Source organism: Mycena indigotica (genome assembly GCF_014461135.1).
Source record: "Mycena indigotica strain 171206Taipei chromosome Unknown Mind.scaff0002, whole genome shotgun sequence".
NCBI lineage: Eukaryota > Fungi > Basidiomycota > Agaricomycetes > Agaricales > Mycenaceae > Mycena > Mycena indigotica.
Window position 1 is genome coordinate 3,179,849 of NW_023503001.1, and position 24,876 is coordinate 3,204,724.

A 24,876-nucleotide genomic window follows, 5' to 3' on the forward strand; every position below is an offset into this window, starting at 1 on the left:
CTGTCAGTCCGTCACCAACCTCACTTTCCGGCACTCTGCTGGTTCAAACAATTGTGACACGCCTCAAATTGTCGCTGGTGAAACAGTCTCTATACTCGTTGGCGGCGCTCGAGTGCAAATCCGATAACAAAAGTTTGCATTAGTGCCCCCGTACTGGCCAGCTGTTCAATTAATGGACAATCTCGTTTCCACCAAGCCCTACGTTGACTACTGCATCTGCAACACACTTTCAGCTCTACTACAGCTTCTTCAAGTCAGTTTACAGATCCCGTTCGCCTTCGAAACTCGCGATTTTGATCCACTGCTTGTAATTCATGTCATCCGAAAATAATATGCCTCGTAAGTTGGGCTATAGCTTTAACTCATATCGGTCTCATTGATGTATTGCTAGAGAAAGAGAAAACTCATATCGGTCTCATTGATGAAAGAAAGAAAGAAACTAGTCCAAAATGCAGCAGCGTAAATGACGTCGGTTCTCATCGTCACATTTCGTCACTGTCCATTACTTGTTTCTGCAACCATGACTGTCTTTTCTCGTCTGGTTCCAACCGTTGTGACCTCTTACATTGTTCAGACTGGCTCGTTGTGTGTTCGTGTTTCCCCATACGACACTGACGTGCGATCCTTCAGCTTTCGCCGCGATTTTTGTCCCTCAACAGAATGAAAAGTACTACGACTTAGCGGGCAGTCTGGGTTTCATCACCTCAACATTTGTGTCTCTATACTATCCCTCCCTCAAAGCCAAATATATTCGTGGTACGGCCCTTCCAAGTCTACTTTCGTTGGCGCCACGCCAGCTCCTGGTTACAACGGCACTGGGGATTTGGAGCCTTCGTCTCGGAACTTTTCTTGCAATGGTGCATCTATAGCCTTTAGTCCTCTTATTATCTCTGATCGGCACATAGAGAGCTATCAAGGCTGGCAGCGACTCACGTTTCGACGATGTCAAGAGTCAACCGGGCATTTTCACATTCTACTGGCTTGCTCAGGCAACTTGGGTGGTTCTTGTTGGTCTCCCGGTCTATATGGTCAATGTGATTCCACCGACACTCCATCCCCTCCTCGGAATGACAGATGTTCTTGCTGGTACCCTCTTTACTGGATCGTTTCTGTTCGAGGTCATTGCAGATAAGCAAAAGTCAGCTTGGAGAAAGGCAAAAGATAGCAAAGAGCATGAAGAGAAGTTTATCTCCAGCGGTTTGTGGTCGATCTCGAGACATCCAAAGTGTGTTCTGCATCGACCCCTCTCGTTTCAACGCCAATGTAGATTCAGCTATGTCGGAGAAGTCGGGAACTGGATTGCAATCTGGGCTCTTGCAGCTGGAAGCATCAGAACGCCCAACTATCCGCTTGGTACTCTGCTTTTGGCAGGAATAAGCCCTCTGTTCACTTGGTTTCTCGTTCGCAAGGTCATCTGCCTACTTGTTGAGATGCAAGTACTGACCCACCGTCAATCAGGTCTCCGGTGTACCCCCCCTCGAAGCAGCGGGAGACAAACGCTTTGGTGGCGATCCGAAATGGGAGGAATACAAAAAGTAAGCATTCGCGCACTTTGGGGGATTACACATCTCATGCCGGGAAGAACTGTTCCTATCTTCTGGCCGTGGGGAGCGACCTGAACTGTGTAGTAGTGTCTTTTGTTGTGTAAGTAGTATATCTGAACGTATGTAAGCATCCTGACACACGAAATGTTACGCTAATGTGATGGGTTTGTTGACTCCACCACCGATGAGCAGTTCAGTCCAGCCGCGAGTCTATGGGGTGATGTTTCTATTATTTATCATTCTCCTCATCCATTGGTGGCCCGCTCCCACAACGACGCGCAACATTCGCTTACTGGACCGTCATGAGATCATTTCGAAATGTCGCAACCTCGACAAAAAGCCAGGACCACCTCCAAACTTCCGACACAGGTCTGAATCCGACAGGTTTGTCCCAGGGACACGTCCGCATCTTCTTCAAAACGCGCGACTGGTGAGTTGTCGAGCCTCTTTATATTTCAAGCAGACTAACTACGGTCGCAGTGGACTGGGGAAAAGAACGGCACTCAAGTCTTGCTTGCTGATATCCTGATCGACCGGGGGCTCATAAAGGCTGTCGGGAAGTTGGAGGCACGTCTGCTTAAACAGTACGGCCCCGAGTTGGTGGTCATTGACGCGGAAGAGGCATGGATTACACCTGGTACGCATATTTACGCTTCTTGGCGTCGTCTAGTGGTTAACGGCGAGTCAGGAATCGTCGACTTACATTCTCATATGGGAGATTTTTCTCTCCCGTCGTTAAATGGCGCCTCGGACGGGAACTCTCCCAAAGGCCTTATTCTTGTGTGTCTTACATTCTTTGCGCTGAAAGGTCTATATGACCTCCTTTCTTTTTAGCCCTGGTTGCGGAGTATCGACGGTCTTAACACCCATGACTTGTCCTACGAGACATCTATTGCAGGGGGGATCACTACGGCGTTGGTCTTGCCGGGCTCTGGTGATTCGATTGGCGGACAGGCATTCGTCATCAAGCCCCGCAAGACTGATGAACGGTCGACAACGGCCATGGTCCTCGAGCCACCATATAATATCAACTCGTCATTCCCTGTCGTGGATGGGCCGCCTCGTTGGCGCCATATGAAGTCAGTTTTGGTCTGGTTCGTGGTTAATATATTTCTAAGCAGCTCCGTAGACATGCTTGCGGTGAGTCAAGTCAAGGCGTGCATAGAGAAAATATGTCACGATGACCGACAGGCGAAAATCCCAGTATGTGCTTACTTATTGGACGATCTCATCTAATCTTTACTAGGTGGCTGGTATGGTGTTACCCGCATGGACACCATATGGGCATTCCGAGAAGCGTATGTACACGATTGACAACTCTATGATTGTTTCTTGTTCAACAGGTTTGCAGGTACAATACAGCCAAACAAATTCAAAAGAAACAGGACGCATACTGTTCGCGTGTCATGTCCAATGACTGGGAGGGCTTGGGAGAGTATCCGGAGAGCCTCCAGTGGGAGTCGCTGGTAGATGTCCTTCGAGGCAAGGTTAAGGTGATTGATGATATTCCACGCGGTTCCGATCTATGCCTGATATCATGAAGGTCAATGTTCACTGCTATATGGCTGAAGATTTCGGTTAAATTCCTTCATCCTCTTTCTTGAAACTTAACTTATGATTGCTAGATGGGCTTGTTCGGGTCTGTCCAATAACATCAACCAGACTTCATATAAGATCCTTATAGCTTTCAAACGAATTCGAATTTCCTATCGCTGCCTTCCATCATGCCTCGGAGGCGTATCTCGTTCCAGACCTCATCAAGAAAACCTACGGTAATACTCTTGCTACGATTACGTGCCTGTTTAACAACGCCGTCAGGTCCAACACCCGCAATCGCCCTGTTCGCTACCAACTCTCGATACAAGCTCGAAGCCTATCGTGCATCCGAATTTGCACCTCGCATCTTGGCAACGCACGGCATTGACGTAGTAATGAAGGTACCTGGATCTTCCATCTTTCTAGGTGCTCTATGTCAACTCTTCCTTCCAGAGCGACCATCCCGTTCTCAATTCACGATACCTTGTGTATGAAGCTCAGCAAGCGCACTTTTATGGGTTCCCCGCCAACTTAGCCGTGAGTTCCTAGCCGCTTGAGTTCATCGATTGAGTGTTCGGAGATGGCTTCAGTGACCACCACTCCTGCGCGAGCAATGGGAATGGACCATCGCATTGGATTCATTAGAGAAGGTAATTACAATAATCAAGACCACTAGTACATCACTAACGGAATTTAGGCTGGGATGCAGGTAAGTGATACTGGTTTAGTACTCGTAAGAAGGCTGGAACACTATAGATCTCGTTATTTGGGATTCTCACCCTCTTAACCTTGGAGCAACGCCGAAACAGGTCTTCATTGACGGAATTCCGCAGCTCAAAAATCCTCATATCGCACGCAAACCTCTGGCATTCCAGAACCCGCCCATCGTACCTGATTTCGACGACGATGCGAAAGAGGCCGTTGAATACGAAGGCCTTCCGCCTCTGGATCCAAAACCCATTCGTGGCCGACCAGTCGTTTTCGTGAATGTGCGCTCTGTTTTGGCAACCGACCTATCCAACGATGTCGAAGAATTGTTCTCCGCCTCGAGCGATGATGTTCTTGGAACTGCTGTTGCTGTTGATGGTCGACTGGTCTGTGTTGGCGAATGCCGACTCGATTCCATTGTTGACGCCGAGGTCGTTAATCTCCAGGGTGGAGCCATCTGGCCTGCACTGACAACCTTTGGCGCGCCATTGGGACTGGAGCATATTCAAGCGGAGCCATCCACTGTTGATGGCTCTCTATTCGATGTGTTGTCAAACGACGGTGTTCCAGCTATCGTCGGTGGGAATGGGGCAGCTATTCGTGCAGTGGACGGACTGCAATTCCTGACGCGAGACGCTTTGTTGGTGCCTTTTTTCGTATCAATTCACTGCTCTAACATCAAATAGGCTTGCGTATCGCTCGGGAGTGACCACTGGCATTGTCGCTCCGCTGCGTTCCAGTGTTGTCAATGGTCTTGGTGTTTCTTTTTCTCTCGCAGCATCCAACAAACTTGAACCTGGTGCCGTCTTACATGAAGTTACTGCCCTCCACACAACCGTTTCACACCTTGTGTCTGGTTCTATTAGCACCCAGATCGCTGTCCTGCGGCGTTTGCTTCTGCATCCTGTTCATGGGCCTCTCAAAGGATATGTCCAACGGGTTCTTGATGTCAGTTGCTCCTAACGAGTCGGTTTCTGTTTCTGTTGCTGACTGCTGCAGGGCGATATTCCTCTGGTAATCGAAGCATATGGAGCCGACATTATTGCAACACTCGTGCTCTTGAAGCGTGAAGTCGAACAAGTGACTGCAAAAACCATCAAGATGACCATCACCGGCGCAACTGAAGCTCATCTTCTCGCAAAAGAGCTAGGGGAAGCAGGGATCGGTGTTGTGCTTGTTCCAGCCCGCGCAACTCCCACTTTCTGGGAAAATCGTCGGATGTAAGGGCCCAGCCTTATTGGATTATTCTTTCTCATCTTTAGTCTGCCCGGCCCACCGCTTACTGAGCATACCGACCTATCGAGGTTAATTGCACACAACGTAACCGTCGGTCTCGGCGTTCTCGAAATTTGGGATGCGCGTAATACGCGATTCGAGGCTGCCTGGGTTAGTTCCTACCTCCAGCTGCCCGTCTGGAATCTAATAGTAATTCGTCGACAGGCCCAGTACTCCGCTGGCGGGAAGATTTCGAAGAGTGAAGCATTTGCTATTGTTTCTACCAACCTGGAGCGATTATTGTCACGCCCGCTGGCGGGACATGACCGTGATTTAGTGGCAACCAGAGGTAGCGACTTGCTAGGGTTTGATTCAAAAGTAGTTGCCGTGTTGTCGTCCCGTCGCAAGCTTGTAGATGTCTTGTAAGAAGTGGCATAGGCAAATATTCTGTTGCAGTCTCTGCTCCAGGTGATTTCAATTCAGAGCTGTCACTCCAGAAAAAGTATGCTTTTTGTAAAAGATAAAATGAAAAGAAAAGAAGTAGCTTCAAGGAAGCTCGGGAGAGAAATTATTGAGAGCGACTGACAATGGACACCAACACGGATGCCTCTAGTAAAAGGCGAGAGGCATGACATGATTGTAGGTGTCCAAGTCGCTGACACTCAATGCGGAATGTCGCGTATCAACAGCCCACTTAGGTACCTTGCCCGAAAAAGCTGTCGCACTTCAAAGCAATAATACAGTTGATTATAGGTTGGTACAGCTACATCTATTTACTCAAGGCTCCTTCAAGGCTCATTCAGTTCTTGTTGGGCTTGGCCTTTGTCGTGGCGGATGTTGCCCTTGGCCTGCTGCGTCTTGTCGCCCGTCACAGCGCCCCAGACGGCTTCCCCCTTTCCATGCATCCGGTCCGTAGCGCCCTCGACGTATTCGTGGGCTTGGGCAGCCTTATATTCGGCTTCACCGGCAGCATGTTCCTCCTGAGGACGCGTTGATCACTCTAGCCAAGAAAAAATACAAAAAAAAATATGCGAACCTTGCCAGACTTTTGCCATGATTCAAGACCAGTCGCGTTTCCAATTGCTTCGACAAGCGAGCCCTTGGTCGAGTGGTATTGACCCGTGGTCTTGCTGTAGAAACAAATGTAAGGATCATGGATGAGAATCGAAAATGCCGACGAACTTGTAAGATGAGTTATCAGAGGACATTATTGTGTGTAGATGGGAGTTTGTTGGCGCTGACTGACCGCTCATCTTGCTTATATACCCCGTAGACCGCATACCTCATTGATTACGCTGTGTTGGAGCAGGAACCAATGACGCCGTCGTGGAGTGGATCACGTGTGCGCGTTGATCAAATAACGCGCTGAGAAAGCAACCGGGAAATCGGCGCGCTGAGAAAGCGGCGGTTAAACGGTTTGGGGAATCCGCTACTTTTGGCAATTTAATATCCAAAAAGGGACTCGCCCATGATGGCGGCTCATCGCACAGGAGATATAAAACGCGACAAGCCCAGAATCGGCCCTTCCTCGAACGATGCGCGCAGTGATGTGCCCCCGGGCGCCCATCGAAGCACGTGAACTCGTCTATTCGACCGACCACCCTGCACCACAGCCCAAGGACGGCCATGTGCTCATCAGGGTCAAAGCATTCGGCTTGAACCGCGCAGAGCTGTATGCTCGCAAGGGTCAACTTCCTGGCTTGTCGTTTCCAAGAATTCCAGGCAACGAAGCGGTTGGCATAGTCCAGCACGCTGGAGGGGGCTTGTGGAAGGAAGGCGATGTCGTTGCCGCTATGATGGTCCGTTAAGCAAGAAGATTGTCGGAGATGGTCTGATCGGATTGTTAGGGCGGGATGGGAGTCCAGTTTGACGGTCAGTCTTACCTATTCTTTTTTGACCTATATTAAACATCGCATCCAGGCTCATACTCAGAATACACCCTCGTGCCTCACCAATTCGTTTCTGCCGCAATAAAACTTCCTGCGAATGTCAGTTGGGCCCAGTTTGCGGCCATTCCAGTGACGTTTTTGACTGGTGCGTCTTCTAAACTTGTTGCAGTTATCTACAAGCTGAAGAAAACGGCAAGCTTGGGGAATTCTCAAATCTGCTCTCAAACTCGAGGCAGGCGAAAGTCTTCTCATTCGCGGTGGGTCAAGCAGTCTCGGTCTCGCGCTAGCGGCTCTGGCAACATCCAAATCACCTCACTTTGGCTTCAGTGCCTCCTCTGTGATTTCTTCAACGCGCACTGAAGCGAAAGCAACGATCCTCAAAGAAAGCGGAGCACACCACGCTGTCGTTGACCCTCCTACGGGAAATATTAGTGAAACGGTGAAAAAGCTCAGTCCAAATGAGATGGGCGTGAACAAGGCGGTCGAGTTGGTTGGCCCACCCGTGCTGGCAGACACGATGGCAGCATTGACGCCGAATGGTGTTGTGGCTATGGTGGGAACGCTCTCAAATGTGTGGAGCATGGAGTTCAGACCGTGGGCTTTGCTCATGCCAGCCAAGGTGTGTGTGTTGAGGATAGAAATTAGGCTGCGAGTTGTTGACTCCAAATAGCACATAACGACGTTCTCCGGTCGCAGTATCAACCTTTCGACGGCACCTCTTCAAGCGATCGTGGATGCGGTCGGGAGCGGCGAGCTCAAGCTTAACGTTGATAAGGTGTTCGGAATCGCTGAGACAGTCGACGCCCATACATATATGGAGTCCAATGCGGCGGCAGGCAAAGTGGTTTGCTTGGTCGATTAGAATGTATGTACAACGTATAGGGACTTCTGAGTGATACTTGGGCATCAATAATCTTCGCTGAGAGAAACACAAAACCACTCACCTCAATATTCAGAATCTATAAAATGGCGAGTGGGTGAACGACGCCTGGAAGCGTGAAAACGCAGACGGAAATGCCATTAGTGGCTCCTGAGACATAACCCAAAGTCCAGACAACACAGGAAGCGCTGCCAATGACAATCCTATGGCTCTCAATCTCGTTTGGGCAGCAGCCCCCATTCTGCCCATTGACTGCGCGAAATACGATTTGAACAGCAGCCGCTGCCCTTCAACGGTATGAAGCACCACACAGATCACTAGTCCACCATATAAAAACCAACTTCGCTTTGGCCACCGTGTCAGTGCAAATTTAACGTATTCGAAATCGAGCTCCGAAGGACCAAGGGCTTGAATTGGTGGGTCTGGTAATTGAGGGAAAACACGATGGGTCATGAAGTGGACCGGAAGGAAGAATACGATGTTTGCGTAACCTGTGAGAGACAAAAGACTCGTCCAGGGTCGTGGAGGTGCATTCGACGGGGAGACTGCTCGTTTGGCAAGGCCAGACAATCCATGGGCAACAAGGGGAGCAAGTAGCAGGTATTGTTCACCGAGTTCTGTTTGATAGTATTCCCGACCGAGAAGCTAAAGCTGAATTGAGAAAGATGGCAGATGTGGCAGGACAGGGATGAACCATCGTTTGTGAAGCTAATGACGAACCACCCAGATTAGCTAACATTGGCGCGGAGAGATGAATGAGTAGAAAACTGCTTATGAACGGTGCAGTTCCGTGCAATATTTTGGTGAGGGCAGGAACAGCATAGCTGCGAAACGAGCGTTGACTTGAATTGGTCATGGTGAAAAGCGTCACAAGCGTTATGCACTAGACTAAAACTTCAATGACACCGCAACTATCGTGAACGACTCTTTTTTTTCCAAGGAGGTTCACAGTGGAGGGTGTGACTTAGACACAGTCCTGCTCACAATGAAAGGCTCAGACTGCACAACTTGCGAGTAAGTACGAAGTTACCATATATGGAAATCTCAGGTGATGTGACACCCGAGTGTAGATTGTGCACCAGCCACGGGCATCTCACCCTCAACGGTCTCATAACTTGGATCCAAATCTCCAGGGCGAACGAGAAATATCATTGGGCTTATCTGTACGCCATGTTTCCCATTCCCGATCTTGCAAAGACGGCTGAACGTGTAAAATCACAGTGCAAGCAGACAGGTCACGAAGGAGTTTTCGGCGAGGGATTGCTTCGGAACATCCGGCGGCATATTTTGAATGGATCGACAGTCGCTTTCTTACGCACTCCATGAACCACCAAGACCACCAGTGGTAACCTCAACGCCACCCCAGCGCCACGTCGAAGTTGCTGCTGGTCATACACAAGCACCGTAGGACTTGTTTATGCACTAGGATTGAATTATCCGCTCAGTCCCTCCTTCCCAGACTGAATAATACGGCTCAGCCTGTAACAACAACTACCGCACCCATCGAAAAGAGGAAGCCCGGCCGTCCCAAAGGTTCAAAGAGTAAAAAAGTCACGGTCGCGTCCGACCCACCGACAACGCCAGATACTTCCAACCAGACTATTGTTGAAACTTCAACGGCTGGAAAGGACGCCAGCACCGATGCTTCTCCACTACCAGTCAATGCCCAGAACAAACAGGTGCTGGCGTCATGGCCGCTTGATTCGCGCTAATTCCCTGCCAAGTACTACGAATTTCAGTGGCGGATCCTCAACCTCTGTCATGAATTCTATGGGGCAGCAGAAGAACTGGTGGTAAGCAGCGCTCGCGTCTGCAATACGTAGGATGCAAATGATTTTTCAGAAAAGCACTCCGCCACTAGTTATTGCCCAATGCTACCAAATGGGGCCTTCAAGCAAACTTGACCCGCTCGTATTGCTGAATGAAGCGAAACAGATTTGTGATGCACTTGTGAGTTGTTTTTAATTGTTCTTGTGGGTGGTCTTTAACTCGAGGTCAGTTAGCAAATCCAACCAAATTGATCTCAAATCCTCCTCCTCCCATGTATACCGCTGTTCCCACGTTTTATCAACCTCAGGTGGCTCCTGTCACAGCGCCCGCTCCGCCTACTTCAATAGCCACATCTACTTCGACATCAAGCCCAAAGCCTCCGAGCACGTCCGCTCCCAAGCCGATGCCATCGACTTCACAGTCAACTACAACGTCGCAACCTCCAGCAACAACCGTGATCACCAACCCTGGCTCATTCGTCGTATCGCTTGGCTCCCAACAATATGCTTATCCTGCCACTGCCATCGGTGGCCCGTATTACGCCTATCCTACTTACCCTGGCTTTTTATGCACCAGGTACAACCACCAACACCAACAACTCACCCCCAGTACCGTCAACATCCTCCGCTCCACCACAGAATACGGTCAGCCTCCAAGGATCATGGTCTGCTGATGAAATGGCGCGTCTCCGGGAACTTGTGGGAACACACAAGCATGGAAATGGGGATATCGACTGGGAAGGAGTTGTGAATGAGTGGGGAAGCGGCCGAACAAGGTTCCAGTTTTTGCATCGCATTTCTATAATGGTCCTGAGGCGTCTTGTGTAGGCACCAAATTCTTCTCAAGGCCAGCGCAATGGGTCTAAAAGAAAGTGGATCGCGGCCCAAACGTCGCCGCGAAGAGACTACAGAACCTCCGCCTAACCCTCCTCCACCCAATCCAGGCATTGCCGTCACCGCTTCCAAGGCCCCAGTATCGGCGTCTACTCCCAGCAACGCGACTCTTGGCTCACCCGCGATGAGCAATGCAACTGCACCGACGCCCATTGCATCACCAGCAATGCAAAACCTTCAACATCCCGTCCCCGCACCGAAACCCAATTCTATGCCCTGGCCGATGCCGACTGTTGCGGCACCCACCATTTCACCTGTTCTCTCACCTTCACCTCTGCTACAGAGTCATGGACCACCTGCGCCGAATCCGTCCTCTGGCTCCACTTTTTATCGGCCCCGACCAACGCCGGTCCCTGAAAACGCTGTTATGCGTCACACTTTCGTTTATCATAATGGTACCAAGTAATGCCTCAAGGACGTTGTTGTTGTATTTTGTGACTACTTGTTGTATTTTGTGACTACTTGTACTTATGGACTTTCTACTTATGCTTGGCCTGTCGGGCGCGTCGGGCTGTGATTGTTGCTACCCGTATTCATTTCCTCATGTCCAACCAAGGTAAGTATTGGACTCGGAAGGGGAGATCATGACTCGAGATGAGGCGGAAAGGCATGATTAGACTTTCGCAGAGGACCAAGTTAACATTGAATTTAATCAGGAGGAGGGTTTGAAGGTCCTGTTCCAAATATAAATTTTGGGAGTTGCCGTTATGATGGGCGCGCTGTTGTTGGCAGCCGGTGAGGCAGGGGCAATCTTCCTTCTTTCTACCCTCACCAGGCGATGCCGCGGGAAAACTCCTTCAGCGACTCGGATGGGCGCTCTTTGACGCCCGACCTGGACGACGAGGAGCATGGACCCTCGTCACCCACCTATGGGACTTCACCGATTGCGGCGTCTCCCACCAAACACACGGCTTTGCCCCGACCCCGACCTTCCTTCAATTCTAGTCGGCCCGCTCATAGCGAACCTATCCGTCGATTCAGGCATGTCGTCCGCAAAGTCATTGCCATGCATCGCAGTACAACGGTCATTACTACCCGTGGCATTGGAGCAGAACCCGGTGTCGACGTGAGGCGAGCCTCAGCAGACGCAATGTACGGTGGCATAAAGCAGGACTGCATCATCGAAGTGGCCGACTACTCCTCAACTCAGAGCAGTTTTGGGAGGATGACGAATAGGGAGTTCGTCAACTTTATGAATGACGACGCTGCCAGCGCTCAAGAGCCTTGGGTGAAAGTACGATGGATAAACATTGCGGGCATGAGCTGGGACGTTATCAAGGCTGTTTCTCTCAAGTACAGTACGCCAACTCTTGGCGCTCTGGACCATTCGTGACTTTATTTGTAGATTTACACCCATTGGCTTTGGAGGATGTCTTCAACACCAGAAGTCAGACCCGCTCCAAGGTGGACTATTATGTGTGTCCTATATCCTTGCCACCATTTTCTGTCGCAATTGACCTTTTTCAGACCCAACATCTATTCCTCCGCATTCTCTGCCACGAACTCTCTACTGATGATGAGGCCTTCGCGTCCGCAGCAGCTCAAGGCTCGACTTTGACTGATGCGCCTCGGTCAGAATCACCCGTTCCTTTTACCGACGCAGATAATGACGTGGAAATGCGTGAAATGGGGGATGGTGACTTCGGTGAGGACGAGAAGACTTTGCATGGTAACTCTACCCGCCGGAAAAAGGCGCCCATTCTCCCCACGTCTCGTTCAGACGTTTCCACTCCTCGCAAATCCAGACGGACAACAACAATGCATAGTCTCGATCCGGCCACGAAGCGACGGATAGATGAGGTTGCTCTGAGAGCCCTCAAGAGTGGCGACCGAGTTAATGTTAAGGTCTCGCCAATGTTCATATTCCTGTTCAGAAGCGGTTAGTTTTTTAGTTTTTGTTCAACCAGATATCATATCCTCCACAGGTGTTGTTATTTCCATGCACTCGGCCCCCTCGCTGGACCTTACTCAACCTATCACCAGGCGGCTTCGCCAACGCGACACGGGGCTGCGGACATCGGCCGACCCATCCTTACTTGTCCAGAGTCTCCTCGATTTATTGGTCGACAAGGCCCTGGAAGTCATTGACACTTACCATGTCAAAATCCGGAAATTCGAACGAGAGATTCTCCTCAAGCCCAAGATCGAGACTGTCCGAAACTTGCACATTCTTTCAGGAGATCTTATCCTCCACAAACGCACTCTGGAACCGATCCGTACTGTCATCTATGGGTTGCGTCGGTATGACGTAGACCGTGCAGCAGCCCTCGTTGACTCGTCTGTGGCTGCCAACCAAGACTTCAAGCCAGCGGGGTTCATGAGCCACAAGAGCAAGATATACCTCGCCGATGTTTTCGACCACATGGAGTACATATTGAGCTCTCTCGAAATGTTTGCAGGCATTGGTGAAAACCTTATCAACTATACCTTCAATGTTGGTCGCTTTCTGCCCCAGCTTTACTTGCCATTCATTTGTTCTCAGATGGCCAGCTACGAGATGAACGAGGTTATGAGACGGCTCACCCTTGCCACTATCATCTTCTTGCCTCTCACGTTGCTCACTGGTATGCAATGGGCTGACTGTTTCTATGATTCGCTCACATCGTCTACAGGCTATTTCGGAATGAATTTCGAGGGCATGTGGTCTGTCCATGGCCATTCTGATCTACTGCAAGTCTTTGATATCATTCATGAGCGACATACTCATTTCTATTCCAGCTTCTGGGAGATCGCACTACCTGTCATGGCGGTCGTGCTCCCAATTTTCATAACCCCAGACATCAAGCGCATTATCCACTACGTGCAGAAGCACATTTTAATGAAGAGGATCGTTAAAAAGGTATGCATCTTTTCTGCTGTTATGAGCGCGGTCATGAACTTTTCCGGGACAGACACTAAAAACGGCATGATTCATGACTACCACACTCGCTATCAACGGTCTTTACATCCATGCTATCTCACTGTTTATTATCTACGGGATCATTGTGTCTGTCCAATTGAGTAGCGTGGTGGGATCTGAGTTCACTCCCAGACTAGACCGATTCGAGAGGATCAGCTCAACTTCTACTGAGACCTCCCAGGTCAAGAACAAACAACTCACCACGGCTACTGGAGACGAATTTCACGCCAAGAGATCGAGGAATTCTCCAAAGTAACTGCCCAGCGCATCCACCACTTTCCCATCCAATGCCAATACACAGCCGATCCAACCATCAGGCCTGAACACAATCACCGCTCCACGTTCTTCGTCGACCCCGTAAATAGCATGCGCGCGGCCATCGCTATCCCACAGAACACGCCCCCAATACCCACGGCCCAGAACGTCAGTCGCACCATTCCCGGAGAATGCGGCAATGGTAACGAATTTGAAGACCCGTTTCCAGTGGGGAGAAAGTGATAGGAATGCCGGAAGAGCGGATTGGAACGACGCCAACAAAGAGTGCGTACATTTACCAGCTAATATGACGATGCTGCGCGAGTTGAGATGATGCAAAAGGGAAAGGCATAGCCAGACACCTGAATCTAGCGTCATTCTTGAGTACCTGGTGTAGACGGACGGGGTCCTTTGTGCTATGTTTATCACACTGAGTAGCTGATTACAAATCCTGAACCCCGACAACTCACCCGATGGTAGTTAGAAACACATCTGGGCCGCGTTCCCCTGGACGAATTGTGGCAGCTGAAGGTTCTCCTTGTGAAGAATTGAGTATGTTTGTTGCTGCATAGTATTTTGTTATAACGGTGCTAGTGACACACGGGAAATACGTACAATATGATATGCCTGGTCATTCGTTCCCCCGTCAGTCGGAGATGGAACATAGTCGGCAATACCCACCCAGGCCCAAAGTGAACAATTGGACGTTTACATCCGTATACCACTCCGTGAGAAGGTCTCTTGGGAGAGTTTCAGATTTTGGCTTCACAGAAGCAGGAATTCCAACTGTGGATGCTCTTGGCGACCTTGGAAGCGTGGTGGATATTTACCAGAGATGAGCGTGCTGATGACTTTGTCGTTATTGATGACCTCGACACAAGATGAGTGACCAAACGTTGTTGGAAAGCCGAATACAAGACCTGTTGAACGCTGGGCCGACGTTCTAGATCGTATGTCTTCAGGAGTGATTCTTTGCCAAAACCGTGGAGAACGAGCTGTTTTTTTTAGACGTTAAGAGTGGGCTTGATTATCGAGAATCAGGGCTCACCGCTAGTTTCCATGAAAGATTAACAGCGCTATATCAACCAGTAAGACTGATTTGTCTTGTAGGTCAACAACCCACTCTTGCACACCCGTATTCAGTCCCTGTGCAGAGCCAGAGCTATGAGTATGACATGCATCCCCTGCAAGAAGTATCCTCTCATTGAGGTAAAATGTCTCAGCGATAGCCTGTCCGATTCCCTGCAAGTTGGCTGTGAACAACAACAAACATAGCAAAACAAGAAAGCCCCTACATATATCGTAAACCATTCGACTTCCTCGAACTTGACCTCGAAGGGACGCAATGCCTCTTTCGCTTCTCGAACGGCGATTTCTTGTGTAACATTCTCCACACCACCATACTTCTCCAGCAGCGCTTGGGAGAAAACATAGCCAATCCGCGTCAAGCCATTGTCGATGGGACACCACAGGATTTGGCCATGCCCGGGGGAGTCGATGCTGTTGAGACATCGTGAGTTGGGCATGTTGGTTTGAACACGAGCGTCCATCCGAATCCATCGGTGGGTTGTACGCTCGCCAGGAAACGGGATGCCCGCTAACGAGCGCACAGTCGATTTTCCGCCCTGCAGTTGGTATTAAAACTGTAGAGTATTTCATATAACAATTTGGCCTACATCTGCGCCAATCAGATACTTGCTATGCGATAAAGTCACTAAGGTGTTGAAGGTGAAACGGAAACTAATCCTGACCATCTTACTTGGAATACCTGGCCATTATCGAGATTCTGGACTTGTACTATGACAGGGTACTGGCTAGATTCCGTTTCGTCGATGTCGAACCCTTGCAAACGTTGAAGCATGTGCAGCTTGACCCCATTTTCTTCTAACGCCTCAGTGAAATGTTCTTCTATTAGACGTTGTCGGAGATGCAGTCTAAAAGGTGTGAGCAAGAGAAGCCAGGACTTGCGAGGTCACCAACGCAAATTTGAAGAACGTATCGCCTAGAGGACGCCGTTAAAAAGGGTTGATTTTCTAGGTAAACTTATACCTAGTTTATCCATCCGACTGCCAAACATAAATCCACCTTGGATCCGCTCTCCGCTAAGGATTTCAATGAAGGGTTTGTTGAAGACGGCGGTCTCATACTTGCGAAAATGCAGAGCGTTGCGAGTGACGACTCCGGTTTGCATCAAGCGTTCAAAGAGGTCAAGCTGGTCGAAAATTTCGATTGTACGCGGCCATAACGTTGTTGCCCTACATGCTATCGTTAGCCAAAATTGTGCTAGGCCAGTAAACTTCCACGTACCTCCCATAGCATGGCATCGTTTTCTTGTCGTCCTTCTCTATGCGACTAGTTAAGCAAGCCAGCTGGCGTCGAGAATCTACCCATGAGGTACGGTGTACATCCAAACCGCGCAAGCTGGTACGCTATAAGGCAGCCAATCGGTCCAGCACCAACACTTTGGACAGTGCTCTAGGTTGATATGGGACTGTGAGAGCGAGGTTAGGCTTACATTACGACGTCTGCAACGGTAGGTGCCATTGGTTTGAGCACAGAGCCGCTCGATTAATGGCCGGCATTCTAGAACCGGTGAGCCGCGCCGACTTTCCTCCACGATAACGAGGTGGGAAATAGGAGGACAACGTTTGATGACCACGTGATCTGAAGGCCACCTGCAGTTTCTTCCCAGTACTCAGATGCAAGGAGAAGGTGTTCAGGTACATACACGAGCGCAGCTTACTTCCTCCATCCATAAGAAGTACATAGTCAGAAATATATGATTCAGAAAGTCGACAAGCCGAAAATGCTTAAGCGGTCACCGGTTTTGGTACATGCTAGAGTGGAAGAAATTGATTTCGTTTGTTAGATATTGACGATCTCATATTTAGATAACCTAAAGAGTCTGCATCCGCAAACCAATCTCAAAAGCATGCAAAAGCTTTTACGGCATATAATTACCGCCTTTAGTAGGTCCTCTCACGACGTCAATCCAACGAGCTTCCAAAAATTACCATTTCTGGAAATAATGCGACAGCTTGGACTATTTTGGGAATTTTGGCTTCTCGTGCATCAATGGGCATCAACTAATCCTTTGCTCACCGACAGCATATAAAAGCGCTGCCTGATCCTCTATGTCGGCAGTACCAACCCCCCCAGGTTTTACGAACTCGACGAACTCCAACTCCAACGCGAGCCCAAATACAAAATGCAGAGCCTAGCAACTTCTTCTTCTCTTACCCTCCCTCCTGCTGCTGCTCTCCCCCGTGCGACCCACAATCTTGTGGATGACTTTTTCGGCTCGCGCGAAAGCCGACACGACAACCACCGCCTCTCTCTGGCCGAGTCGGTATCTCCTCCGCCATATGTCGAATGCCCGGAATATACCTTCCGTGCCCCAGAGCCCGTCACTCTGGCGATGTACCTATTCAAGTTCGGGTTCTGTACGTCTTGTCTCTCTCTATTCTCGTTCTGCACCAAACTTACACAGCTATTCTAGTCTTCCCCCCGTTCTGGATTCTTGGCGTCATTATTCTCATGTCGCCTTTGCGAGCCCCACCTGCTGGCCCGCCCTCTGCTTCCTGGCTTCCCGAAAAGACCGACGCGGAACGCCAGATGATCATTGAACGCATGCGCACTACGGAGCTCAAGTGGGCTCGACGCTGCTTATACGCCCTCGTCGCTTATATCATCATCGGTGTTGTGGCAGGTGTCGCTATCTGGGCAACTTTACGCTCATGAACCACTTTTCTTCCAAACCACCCCACATTCATTCATGGACCCTGCATAACACATCACGTCTCTGACCGCGTCAGACCTCAACTGTATCGATATCCTTATGTCTTGTTATTTCTTGTACCGATAGCCTTCAACGAATCAGATGTCACGAATCTCTGTTCTTGTGTGGTGTGATCTAAGGAAACGTAAAAGGGAAATAAACTATGAAGTCTGGTCCTCTTCCGCCGCGACTTGAACCGGTATCGTCCCTGCAGGTATTACTACGACAACCGGCGACGACACAATTGCCTCTCCAAAGGTTGGCGGGGCAGCATCAAGCTCCTCCAACGGGGGTGGAATGTCCGCATAAGTCGTAACCGTAGCTGCAGTTTGTCCATCGGTTGAGCTGAGTTGGGATTGTGACTGCGAGGAAGCCGAGGGCTGGTACGGCGGAGGTGTGCTGTTGGTGCTGACCAAGACGGGAGCATAGGTTCCTGAGAAGAATCTTGGGACAAATTCACGCGTCTCAACAGTCGAAAGTTGGGGCATGGTCTCCCTATCGCGCCTATCGCGAGCTGCAGCTCGTCTTCGTCGGCAGTAGAGACTGAATGCTGTTCCAAAGGCCAGGGTACCCAATACCCCAAGAATACCACCAAGAACGCCTGCAAATGACGCTTTACCACTCTTGTCTTTGGGTTCTGTTGACAGAGAAGCTCTGGAAGGGGTTGGCTTGGACGCGAGGATTGAAGAGCTAGGATGAAAGGTTTAATCTTGCTCGCGGGGAAACGAGATGTGCATACGCGTCAAGTGTGTCAGCTTTGTTCTGGGTTACCACCACTGAGTCCAGGATGAATATTGAGGACGGCGCAAGGATGAGTGTAAGGACATGGGGGCCGTCATCAAGTCCAGTGTGGGCAAACGCGGTGATGTTTGCGGCAAAAACATAGTACGATTGGGTGGTTGAACCTTGATGAATGAAGGTATGGAGCTCCGTCCCATCGACAAAAAAGGTCGTGTTCACGAGTGAAGGAGCACCGAGAGGCTGGATACAGAACACATAGACCCCCGTGCCTGGAGAGCGCTTTTAGAAAATAATCCCACGAAGGAAAAAGTTGAAATGACGTACCGTTAAAACGGAACTCTGCCGAGACGGGACTCTGGGTTGAGCTCCGACGCAAAGTATGTGGTTCCACTCCAACGGATCGCGCGCGGCGACGAGAGCCAGTGCCTTTCCCCTTGTCGTTGGTCGAATTGTGGCCATGATCTTTGCCTCCTCCATCATCTTTTACTGTCGAGGTAGCTTTTGGAAGTGGAGAGTCAGAGGTGCCCTTGGCAAAGTCGGCCTTGGTCTCAATTGAGCCATCCCCGAGGATCGTTATAGAGTCGTCATCATCATCTTCACCACCATCATCGTCGTCGTCAATTAACATCCCCCCCGCAACAAATGCGCCTTTGTGGAATGTATGGCGTTGAGCCATAGATGTCGGGGGGTTAATGCAGGCAGGACAAACAACCGAACTTGAATTCCATGCTCCTTCAGGACCGATATAGTTGATTGCGGGGTCTGCGTCGTCAAAAGTGACATTTACTGGTCCAGCGCTGGAAGAAATCGGCCAGAACAAAACGAGAGCAGTGACGCCCGCAGTTACAAGTCGAAAGGGGCTTCATGGGATAAGCACGGAGAATTGGACAAGCAGAACGGACAACAAACCTCATCTATATACCGAGAGACAGAGGAAGGCGATGGATTGAGGGCTAGACTCAGCGTCAAGAGCGATGCGGGGAATCGTGGGAGGGGTCGAGGTCCATAAATACAACCATAAATAACCTTGAGGGACCCCCAGGACAACCTGGCGGAGTATTCGTTCACCGGATAGCCGTGGCCACCAACCCACGGCCAAAGAGTACCCGAATGCTCATTAGATCTCACGTTCATGATAGGTCCTCTTTTAAACTGTCGGGCATCTTCAATCGGTGGTTCTCGTAGGCATTTCGTGTCTTAGGCGACACAGACTGAGGTTCGAAATCAACTTGAAGCTCAAAGAGCGGTCACATGTGACCGTGACGTGATGCCTTCTCTTCAGCGCTACCTTCGTAGCATTTACCGCGTCGGGTTTCGAGCATGGTGGAGGCAGCTCAACTACATCGGAGACGCCAAATCTGGTAGATTTGTGGGTGCAGACCAGTGCGTCTTCATCTTTTGTGGATCAACTAGTAATTAACATGCACTTGTTAGGTTCGGGAACAAATACTTTGAGAACTATAACGCGGAGGAAGAAGTTCCTGGTCTGTTGTTTGTTTTAGACTAGTCGCACTTTCTCACCAAACGCCAGGCCGCCAGCGCTGGGTTGACCTCGCGCAGGTAAGTCGCCGTCGCTATCTTGCTTTCAACGACACGCTCTGACAAGCTGCCCCTTAGCACCATTACCACGCCTCTCAAGTCCCACCGGAATGGCATTCTTGGATATCACACATTCGCAAAGACCCACCCACGGAGGATCCAGTCATGCAGGCTTCGAAGCAACCTTGGCAACTTGTACGACGACTAAGTTACCCAATTTATATTCCCACTCACATTGCGCAGCCTTGGACAGAGAACTTGACGGGAACAAGAGGCGCATATAGACCGTATAACACCGCTGCACCAAAAATCAAGGCATGGGAGCCTGCCAGTGCTCCTCGCGCCTGATTTGTCCGTTCAACCCGAATACATTCAAATTGTTAGACTATTGCTCCCCAAGCATGTTAGATACGACATGCTCAGCTATTCCCAAGGCGGACGTGAGACCGGGGCTCTCGATCCCTAGAAGACTGATGAATGGCCTCTTTGCGCTTTCTTCCACTTCTTTGTCAGGGAAATCGGTCCGAAAAATAAAATCTTGAAAGCCACCCCCAGGACCAACCAACTTTGGCCGTATCCCCACATAATCTGGCTGGAGCCCTTCCAACTCGACACTGGGCAAGTATTTGGTAACCGCTTGGTGCATCTCTTCCAATCGGGAGTTGTCTGCGACCAAATACTTTTTCCAAAAGTCACTATCGTCGTTATTCTTCGGCGAAATCCATTGCAAATCAGGTCCAAAGCGGACTTCGCCTTGCAAGTCGAGCGTAAGATGAGTCCCGAGAGACTGGAATCCGTGGCTTTGGTTGTCTGGACAGGGGTATATGAGGTGGGAGATGCCTGATACGCTCCGACCGCGGTACTTTGCATACGACCCTCGCGCGTAATACAGAGGCAAGCGCTTTGACTCCGGCAGGAGCGAATTCACCAGTAAAGGTGCAGATAGGCCCATCGCATTAATGACTGACTTGGTGTAAATAGAGCCAATTTCGTCGCCTGTTACGGTTTGAATCACCCAGCCCCGTTTCGCACCATCAATTGTAGGTTTGTCTTTGAATGGGTCCAGGCGAACCACTTTGGTGGAATAGACAAGGTCAGCCCCGTCAGAGTCGATGATATCTCTTTCCAGACTCTCCATCAACGCATGGGAGTCAATGATCCCAGTTTCAGGACACCAGAGCGCACCGGAGATGTCTCTTGACAGGTGAGGCTCCATTTGACGAGCTTCAGAACCAGAGATAAGTTCGGTTGGTAATGCTTGCCTGTCTGGGGTTGCTGATCCAAAACTTGTGGGCCATTTGAGCATTTGCGCTTTGGCATGCAATCCTTCAATATACCCGTGTTGTTTCTCAGACGCGACCACAAGTTTACCGGTTTGGCGGAATGGGACTTGATTAGCCTTGCAGTAAGCGTACAACAGCTCGCGACCACGGATGCAAAGGTGTGTTTTAAGCGAATCCGGAGGGTAGTACAGGCCTGAATGAATGACTTCAGAGTTGCGGGAACTAGTTTCTTCGCCCTAAAATGGATATTGATTTTCATGTTTTGATTGCGCGGAACCATTTATATTTACTGCCTTGCTGTGTCTTTCGAGGAGGAGGGTCGTCTTATTCGGGATCCGAGAGAGCCTCCGTGCAACCGCGAGTCCCACAACACCTAAGAATGTTGGGGTTTAGTCGGTTGTAAGATTTAATAACTCGAAAATTACCTCCACCGACTACCACGTAGTCGACAGCAAATTCCGGTGCCTATGTCCACATCAGAGGCGTCGCGGTATTCTTCATGTACTGACTCTATAAGTATGTTTTGCTGTGTTCAAAGCTGCGCGAAAGGCCATGAAGGTCAAGAACAAGGTTACAGCGCGGTGTTACATTGGCCGAATTCGTCATTAGTATCCCTCTGAGTCCCTAGATGTACAGAGGCTCCAAGAAGCATGAAAGATAAGGTTTGGGAGATGAAGCTCGAATTGCAAGACAAGCTGTTTCCTGGTTGCAAATCGCGTCGTGTCACACGTTCGTCACGGGATCGATTATCTTACCAGTTCCGACCATGGCGACCAACGAGACGATTGGGCCTTCGCCGCCCCAAAGACGCACTCTGGAAGAAACTATGGCCGAATTTGACACAATTCCGCTTTTCATGAAGTCGCTTCCCGAGGAACCGGCTAACGACCCAATAATCGCGGCCCTCCAAAGTATCGCTTACGAAGGAACGCCGGATGGTGCGCGGCATTAACACTCACAAAGGTCTTTCTTCAACTCTCTCCCACTTAGAAATCGCACTCAACTTCAAAGAACAAGGGAATGAATACTTTAAGGGCAAACGGTATCGTGAAGCTATGGGTTTTTACACCCAAGGCATCGACGCGAAGCCCATTGATGCTGCTCTCCTGGAAGCCCTGCTATGTAATCGCGCCGCATGCAATCTGGAGCTCCGTCCGTCCTTGTTTCAACTAATGGCATCTACTTGCGTCCTAACTCTTTTCAAGAAAATTATGGGACTGTGCTTCGAGATTGCTCGACAGCTTTATCAATCAACCCTCGCTCTTCAAAAGCCTTTTATCGCTCAGCAATGGCGCTTCTAACCTTAGAACGAGCAGACGAGGCCATAGATTGCTGCGACCGATGCCTCAAATTTGATCCTGACAACAAGGGTGTACAAAGTATCCGTTCTAAAACCCTAGAACGAAAAGCGGCGCTGGAAAAGAAAGAGAAGGAGCGTCTCGAGCGAATCCGTCGGGAGAAAGCAGCCGAAACAAAGCTCACCCTTGCATACCGTGTAAGCTGGCCAAGCTCACGTCTCAACCTAGCTGAAGTGTTTCCAGGAGCGAAATCTTATTGTAATTCCGCCCAAAGATGGCTCCCAGAATCCATATGCCCCCCATTTTGATCCAGAAGACCCTACTGACTCATCGCTCATCATACCCGTCTTCTTCTTGTACCCACAACATGCAACTTCGGATGTGATCCCCGAGTTTGTAGAAGACACCCCATTTGCCGCACACATCGCGTCAATGTTCCCTCCTCAGGTGCCTCCTCCAAACTGGGACACGAAACGAGAGTATGTTGATGGACAGCTTGTCATCTACGCCATGACTCACCGAAAACGGCTACTCAAAGTTGGCAAGAAAATGTCACTCAGAGATGTTTGTGCAGCAGCCAAAGGAAAGGACGGTGAAAACAAGGATGGACTAGAGCTTAAAGATGGTTGTTTGACTTTTGTCGTCCTCCCCAAGGGTGAAGTCGAGATAAAGTGGGTTAATGAATACAAAAGCGGTCGAGACAGTTCATAGTGGCTTGCGGAGTAACAACGATATGTAGGGAGGAAACTAGCTAGCTACAAGGCGGTAATAGATTAAGAAAACCTGAATTAGGTTCTACATGTACAAGTTTTTGATTGCGATCTCATGGCTGTTGAGCAGTGTAACTCCCTAACAGAGACCAAGTCAGACTCGATGGAACACCAAAAATGAAAGCAGACAAACATATCCGTGCCAGTTTGTCCCCACTTCCTGTAGCCAGATAGTTGCTATGGGGGTGTAGACTCGTGGAAATGACCGAGTTTTTGTGACCTTGAAGCATGCATTGAACAACACCCGCAGAGTCCCAGAAGTGAACCCCGCGGTCTTTGGACCCTGAAACAATCCATTGCGCATCTCGCGAGATGCCTACGGAAAGAACGTAGTCCTGCCAACCTTAAGACAAGAACAAAAAAAAAAGTGGAATACGACGCGACTCACCTTGTGGCCCGCAAAGACTGCACATGGAACTCCATCCTTTTTCGACTTTGCCCGGAGATCCCAGCAACGAATGGTGTTGTCGAGAGCGCCGCTGACGATACCTCCTCCATCACGAGTGAAGACAACACTGTGGACACTATTCTGATGTCCCCTCAGAATATCCACGAGGGCCCCAGTTGTTGCACTCCATACTCGAACCAAGGCATCGACACAGCCAGCGGCGATGAGAGTCCCGTCGGGTGAAATCGCAACTGCCATTACACCGGCATCTTCATCTGGTGCATCGCTTTCCGGTTGAGCCAGAAGCACCCGAGCTGCTCCATGCTCCTCCATATCCCAAATACGGACAGAAGTATCGCCAGAACCGGAGACAAGTCGACGGCCATCGAGGGAAAAGTCGAGCGAGTAGATATCTTGTCTGTGGCCCTCGAAAACAATGCGAATTCGTTGTTTCTCGATGTCCCAAATCTGCATCAGTTAAGCTCGATATAGGTAGCTCCATTTCCAAAAGGACGCACTCTGATTCGTTCGTCCTCTGCCCCAGTCGCCAGGAACCGTCCGTCCGGGCTAAACCTCACACTCCGAATATACAAATCGCCAGTTCTGCTAGTCGAATCATCTGCCAAGACGCTGGTTGTTCTCTTGAGCAAGGCCCAAGCCAAAGGAATAAACTGTCAACACACCAAATCTTGCGGCCAGTTGTGACATCGAATATCTGCGCAGTGCGGTTACAACCCGTGGCCAAATATTTCCCGTCATTAGAAAATTGGATGCAGCACACGACCCTGGACACATGTCAATGACGAATCGACAGCCATGGGAAAGCGCCTACGTTTCGTGGATGAATGTGTGGACGAGGCTAACATCCAGCGTTCGTTTAACCTTTGGGTTGTACATCACAAACCAGTCACTTCCTTCCTTTTTGAATTCGGAGGGAACTGTTGCGAGATCCAAATTGGACAAAAAATCGTTCATGAATGGCTGTTGATGCGCTGGCGGTGGTGGCGGTGGAGGAGCGGTAACTACGGGTGTTGGTGCTCGTCTTGAAGAAGGGCTTGAGCCAGGGCCGATGAGTGGTAGTCGGGTTGATTCTATTGTTGCGTAAGAAAAAAATGAGAGGAATGAAGGTTTTGATGACATACCTGGAGGCCCATCCAGTTTGATACGTTTACTGCTACTGCCACCTTGGTCAAGAAAGCGGGCGCGCTGAAGGTCGCGGTCGTTCCTGTCACCCCTTTCTCTATTTTCGCGTCGGTCGTTATGCGGGTCGAGAACAGGGGAATGTGCTGAAGCGCCACCCGTTCCACCCATAAAAATGCTTGGAGAGCTTAATGTGGCGATCGCCGATGAGGGTCGTGTTTGCCGTGAAGCGTTGGCAGCGCCATTGGACTCGCGAAGAGTCCTAAGTTCGTGTTCGTAGTGATTTCTGATTTTGTTATGTTGGGTTTCCAGCTCGTGTAACGCATGCTTAATTTTCTCCAGCTCATCTG

General features: G+C 49.9%; 12 protein-coding genes across 12 annotated transcripts; 7 read left to right on the forward strand and 5 right to left on the reverse strand.

Moving 5' to 3' along the window:
* Positions 1-520: 520 nt before the first annotated feature.
* On the forward strand, positions 521-5,429 carry MIND_00217300 (Carbohydrate esterase family 9 protein; the record flags this gene model as incomplete). The annotated part of the gene is made up of 26 exons (XM_037359065.1): positions 521-616; positions 660-857; positions 906-1,225; positions 1,268-1,409; positions 1,459-1,535; positions 1,929-1,974; positions 2,025-2,181; positions 2,233-2,324; positions 2,379-2,623; positions 2,674-2,684; positions 2,736-2,747; positions 2,791-2,842; positions 2,896-3,037; positions 3,088-3,121; positions 3,170-3,183; positions 3,229-3,316; positions 3,363-3,481; positions 3,534-3,617; positions 3,661-3,730; positions 3,778-3,789; positions 3,837-4,428; positions 4,475-4,736; positions 4,788-5,008; positions 5,051-5,174; positions 5,229-5,331; positions 5,386-5,429. 26 exons carry the CDS (start codon positions 521-523, stop codon positions 5,427-5,429), a joined length of 3,357 nt encoding a protein of 1,118 aa, XP_037224160.1.
* Positions 5,430-5,791: 362 nt separating this feature from the next.
* On the reverse strand, positions 5,792-6,283 carry MIND_00217400 (uncharacterized protein; the record flags this gene model as incomplete). Its single annotated transcript, XM_037359066.1, has 3 exons — positions 5,792-5,983; positions 6,040-6,133; positions 6,186-6,283. 3 exons carry the CDS (start codon positions 6,281-6,283, stop codon positions 5,792-5,794), a joined length of 384 nt encoding a protein of 127 aa, XP_037224161.1.
* A 255-nt stretch (positions 6,284-6,538) lies between these two features.
* Positions 6,539-7,754, forward strand: MIND_00217500 (PKS-ER domain-containing protein; the record flags this gene model as incomplete). The annotated part of the gene is made up of 5 exons (XM_037359067.1): positions 6,539-6,802; positions 6,851-6,875; positions 6,924-7,037; positions 7,090-7,511; positions 7,563-7,754. The coding sequence occupies 5 exons, from the start codon at positions 6,539-6,541 to the stop codon at positions 7,752-7,754; spliced, it is 1,017 nt and encodes a 338-aa protein (XP_037224162.1).
* A 90-nt stretch (positions 7,755-7,844) lies between these two features.
* On the reverse strand, positions 7,845-8,628 carry MIND_00217600 (uncharacterized protein; the record flags this gene model as incomplete). The annotated part of the gene is made up of 2 exons (XM_037359068.1): positions 7,845-8,417; positions 8,467-8,628. 2 exons carry the CDS (start codon positions 8,626-8,628, stop codon positions 7,845-7,847), a joined length of 735 nt encoding a protein of 244 aa, XP_037224163.1.
* A 435-nt stretch (positions 8,629-9,063) lies between these two features.
* MIND_00217700 (uncharacterized protein) lies at positions 9,064-10,841 on the forward strand (the record flags this gene model as incomplete). The annotated part of the gene is made up of 6 exons (XM_037359069.1): positions 9,064-9,176; positions 9,232-9,451; positions 9,497-9,565; positions 9,615-9,722; positions 9,772-10,186; positions 10,357-10,841. The coding sequence occupies 6 exons, from the start codon at positions 9,064-9,066 to the stop codon at positions 10,839-10,841; spliced, it is 1,410 nt and encodes a 469-aa protein (XP_037224164.1).
* A 372-nt stretch (positions 10,842-11,213) lies between these two features.
* On the forward strand, positions 11,214-13,344 carry MIND_00217800 (Magnesium-like protein; the record flags this gene model as incomplete). The annotated part of the gene is made up of 7 exons (XM_037359070.1): positions 11,214-11,733; positions 11,781-11,851; positions 11,903-12,314; positions 12,361-12,869; positions 12,918-12,999; positions 13,048-13,274; positions 13,327-13,344. 7 exons carry the CDS (start codon positions 11,214-11,216, stop codon positions 13,342-13,344), a joined length of 1,839 nt encoding a protein of 612 aa, XP_037224165.1.
* A 212-nt stretch (positions 13,345-13,556) lies between these two features.
* Positions 13,557-16,133, reverse strand: MIND_00217900 (Pentachlorophenol 4-monooxygenase; the record flags this gene model as incomplete). The annotated part of the gene is made up of 18 exons (XM_037359071.1): positions 13,557-13,905; positions 13,952-14,005; positions 14,060-14,153; positions 14,205-14,216; positions 14,271-14,329; positions 14,377-14,459; positions 14,510-14,584; positions 14,638-14,665; positions 14,713-14,831; positions 14,885-15,214; positions 15,266-15,287; positions 15,341-15,523; positions 15,570-15,591; positions 15,639-15,691; positions 15,737-15,844; positions 15,897-15,933; positions 15,977-16,050; positions 16,105-16,133. The coding sequence occupies 18 exons, from the start codon at positions 16,131-16,133 to the stop codon at positions 13,557-13,559; spliced, it is 1,731 nt and encodes a 576-aa protein (XP_037224166.1).
* A 664-nt stretch (positions 16,134-16,797) lies between these two features.
* On the forward strand, positions 16,798-17,330 carry MIND_00218000 (uncharacterized protein; the record flags this gene model as incomplete). Its single annotated transcript, XM_037359072.1, has 2 exons — positions 16,798-17,032; positions 17,089-17,330. The coding sequence occupies 2 exons, from the start codon at positions 16,798-16,800 to the stop codon at positions 17,328-17,330; spliced, it is 477 nt and encodes a 158-aa protein (XP_037224167.1).
* Positions 17,331-17,528: 198 nt separating this feature from the next.
* Positions 17,529-19,022, reverse strand: MIND_00218100 (uncharacterized protein; the record flags this gene model as incomplete). The annotated part of the gene is made up of 4 exons (XM_037359073.1): positions 17,529-18,057; positions 18,107-18,377; positions 18,433-18,968; positions 19,018-19,022. The coding sequence occupies 4 exons, from the start codon at positions 19,020-19,022 to the stop codon at positions 17,529-17,531; spliced, it is 1,341 nt and encodes a 446-aa protein (XP_037224168.1).
* A 218-nt stretch (positions 19,023-19,240) lies between these two features.
* On the forward strand, positions 19,241-19,995 carry MIND_00218200 (NADH dehydrogenase [ubiquinone] 1 alpha subcomplex subunit; the record flags this gene model as incomplete). The annotated part of the gene is made up of 6 exons (XM_037359074.1): positions 19,241-19,289; positions 19,344-19,491; positions 19,543-19,592; positions 19,640-19,668; positions 19,726-19,842; positions 19,891-19,995. 6 exons carry the CDS (start codon positions 19,241-19,243, stop codon positions 19,993-19,995), a joined length of 498 nt encoding a protein of 165 aa, XP_037224169.1.
* Positions 19,996-20,032: 37 nt separating this feature from the next.
* On the reverse strand, positions 20,033-21,484 carry MIND_00218300 (Delta-9 fatty acid desaturase protein; the record flags this gene model as incomplete). The annotated part of the gene is made up of 4 exons (XM_037359075.1): positions 20,033-21,166; positions 21,221-21,303; positions 21,356-21,395; positions 21,440-21,484. 4 exons carry the CDS (start codon positions 21,482-21,484, stop codon positions 20,033-20,035), a joined length of 1,302 nt encoding a protein of 433 aa, XP_037224170.1.
* Positions 21,485-21,696: 212 nt separating this feature from the next.
* MIND_00218400 (uncharacterized protein) lies at positions 21,697-22,939 on the forward strand (the record flags this gene model as incomplete). The annotated part of the gene is made up of 4 exons (XM_037359076.1): positions 21,697-21,868; positions 21,921-22,082; positions 22,136-22,425; positions 22,472-22,939. 4 exons carry the CDS (start codon positions 21,697-21,699, stop codon positions 22,937-22,939), a joined length of 1,092 nt encoding a protein of 363 aa, XP_037224171.1.
* Between the last annotated feature and the right edge of the window lie 1,937 nt (positions 22,940-24,876).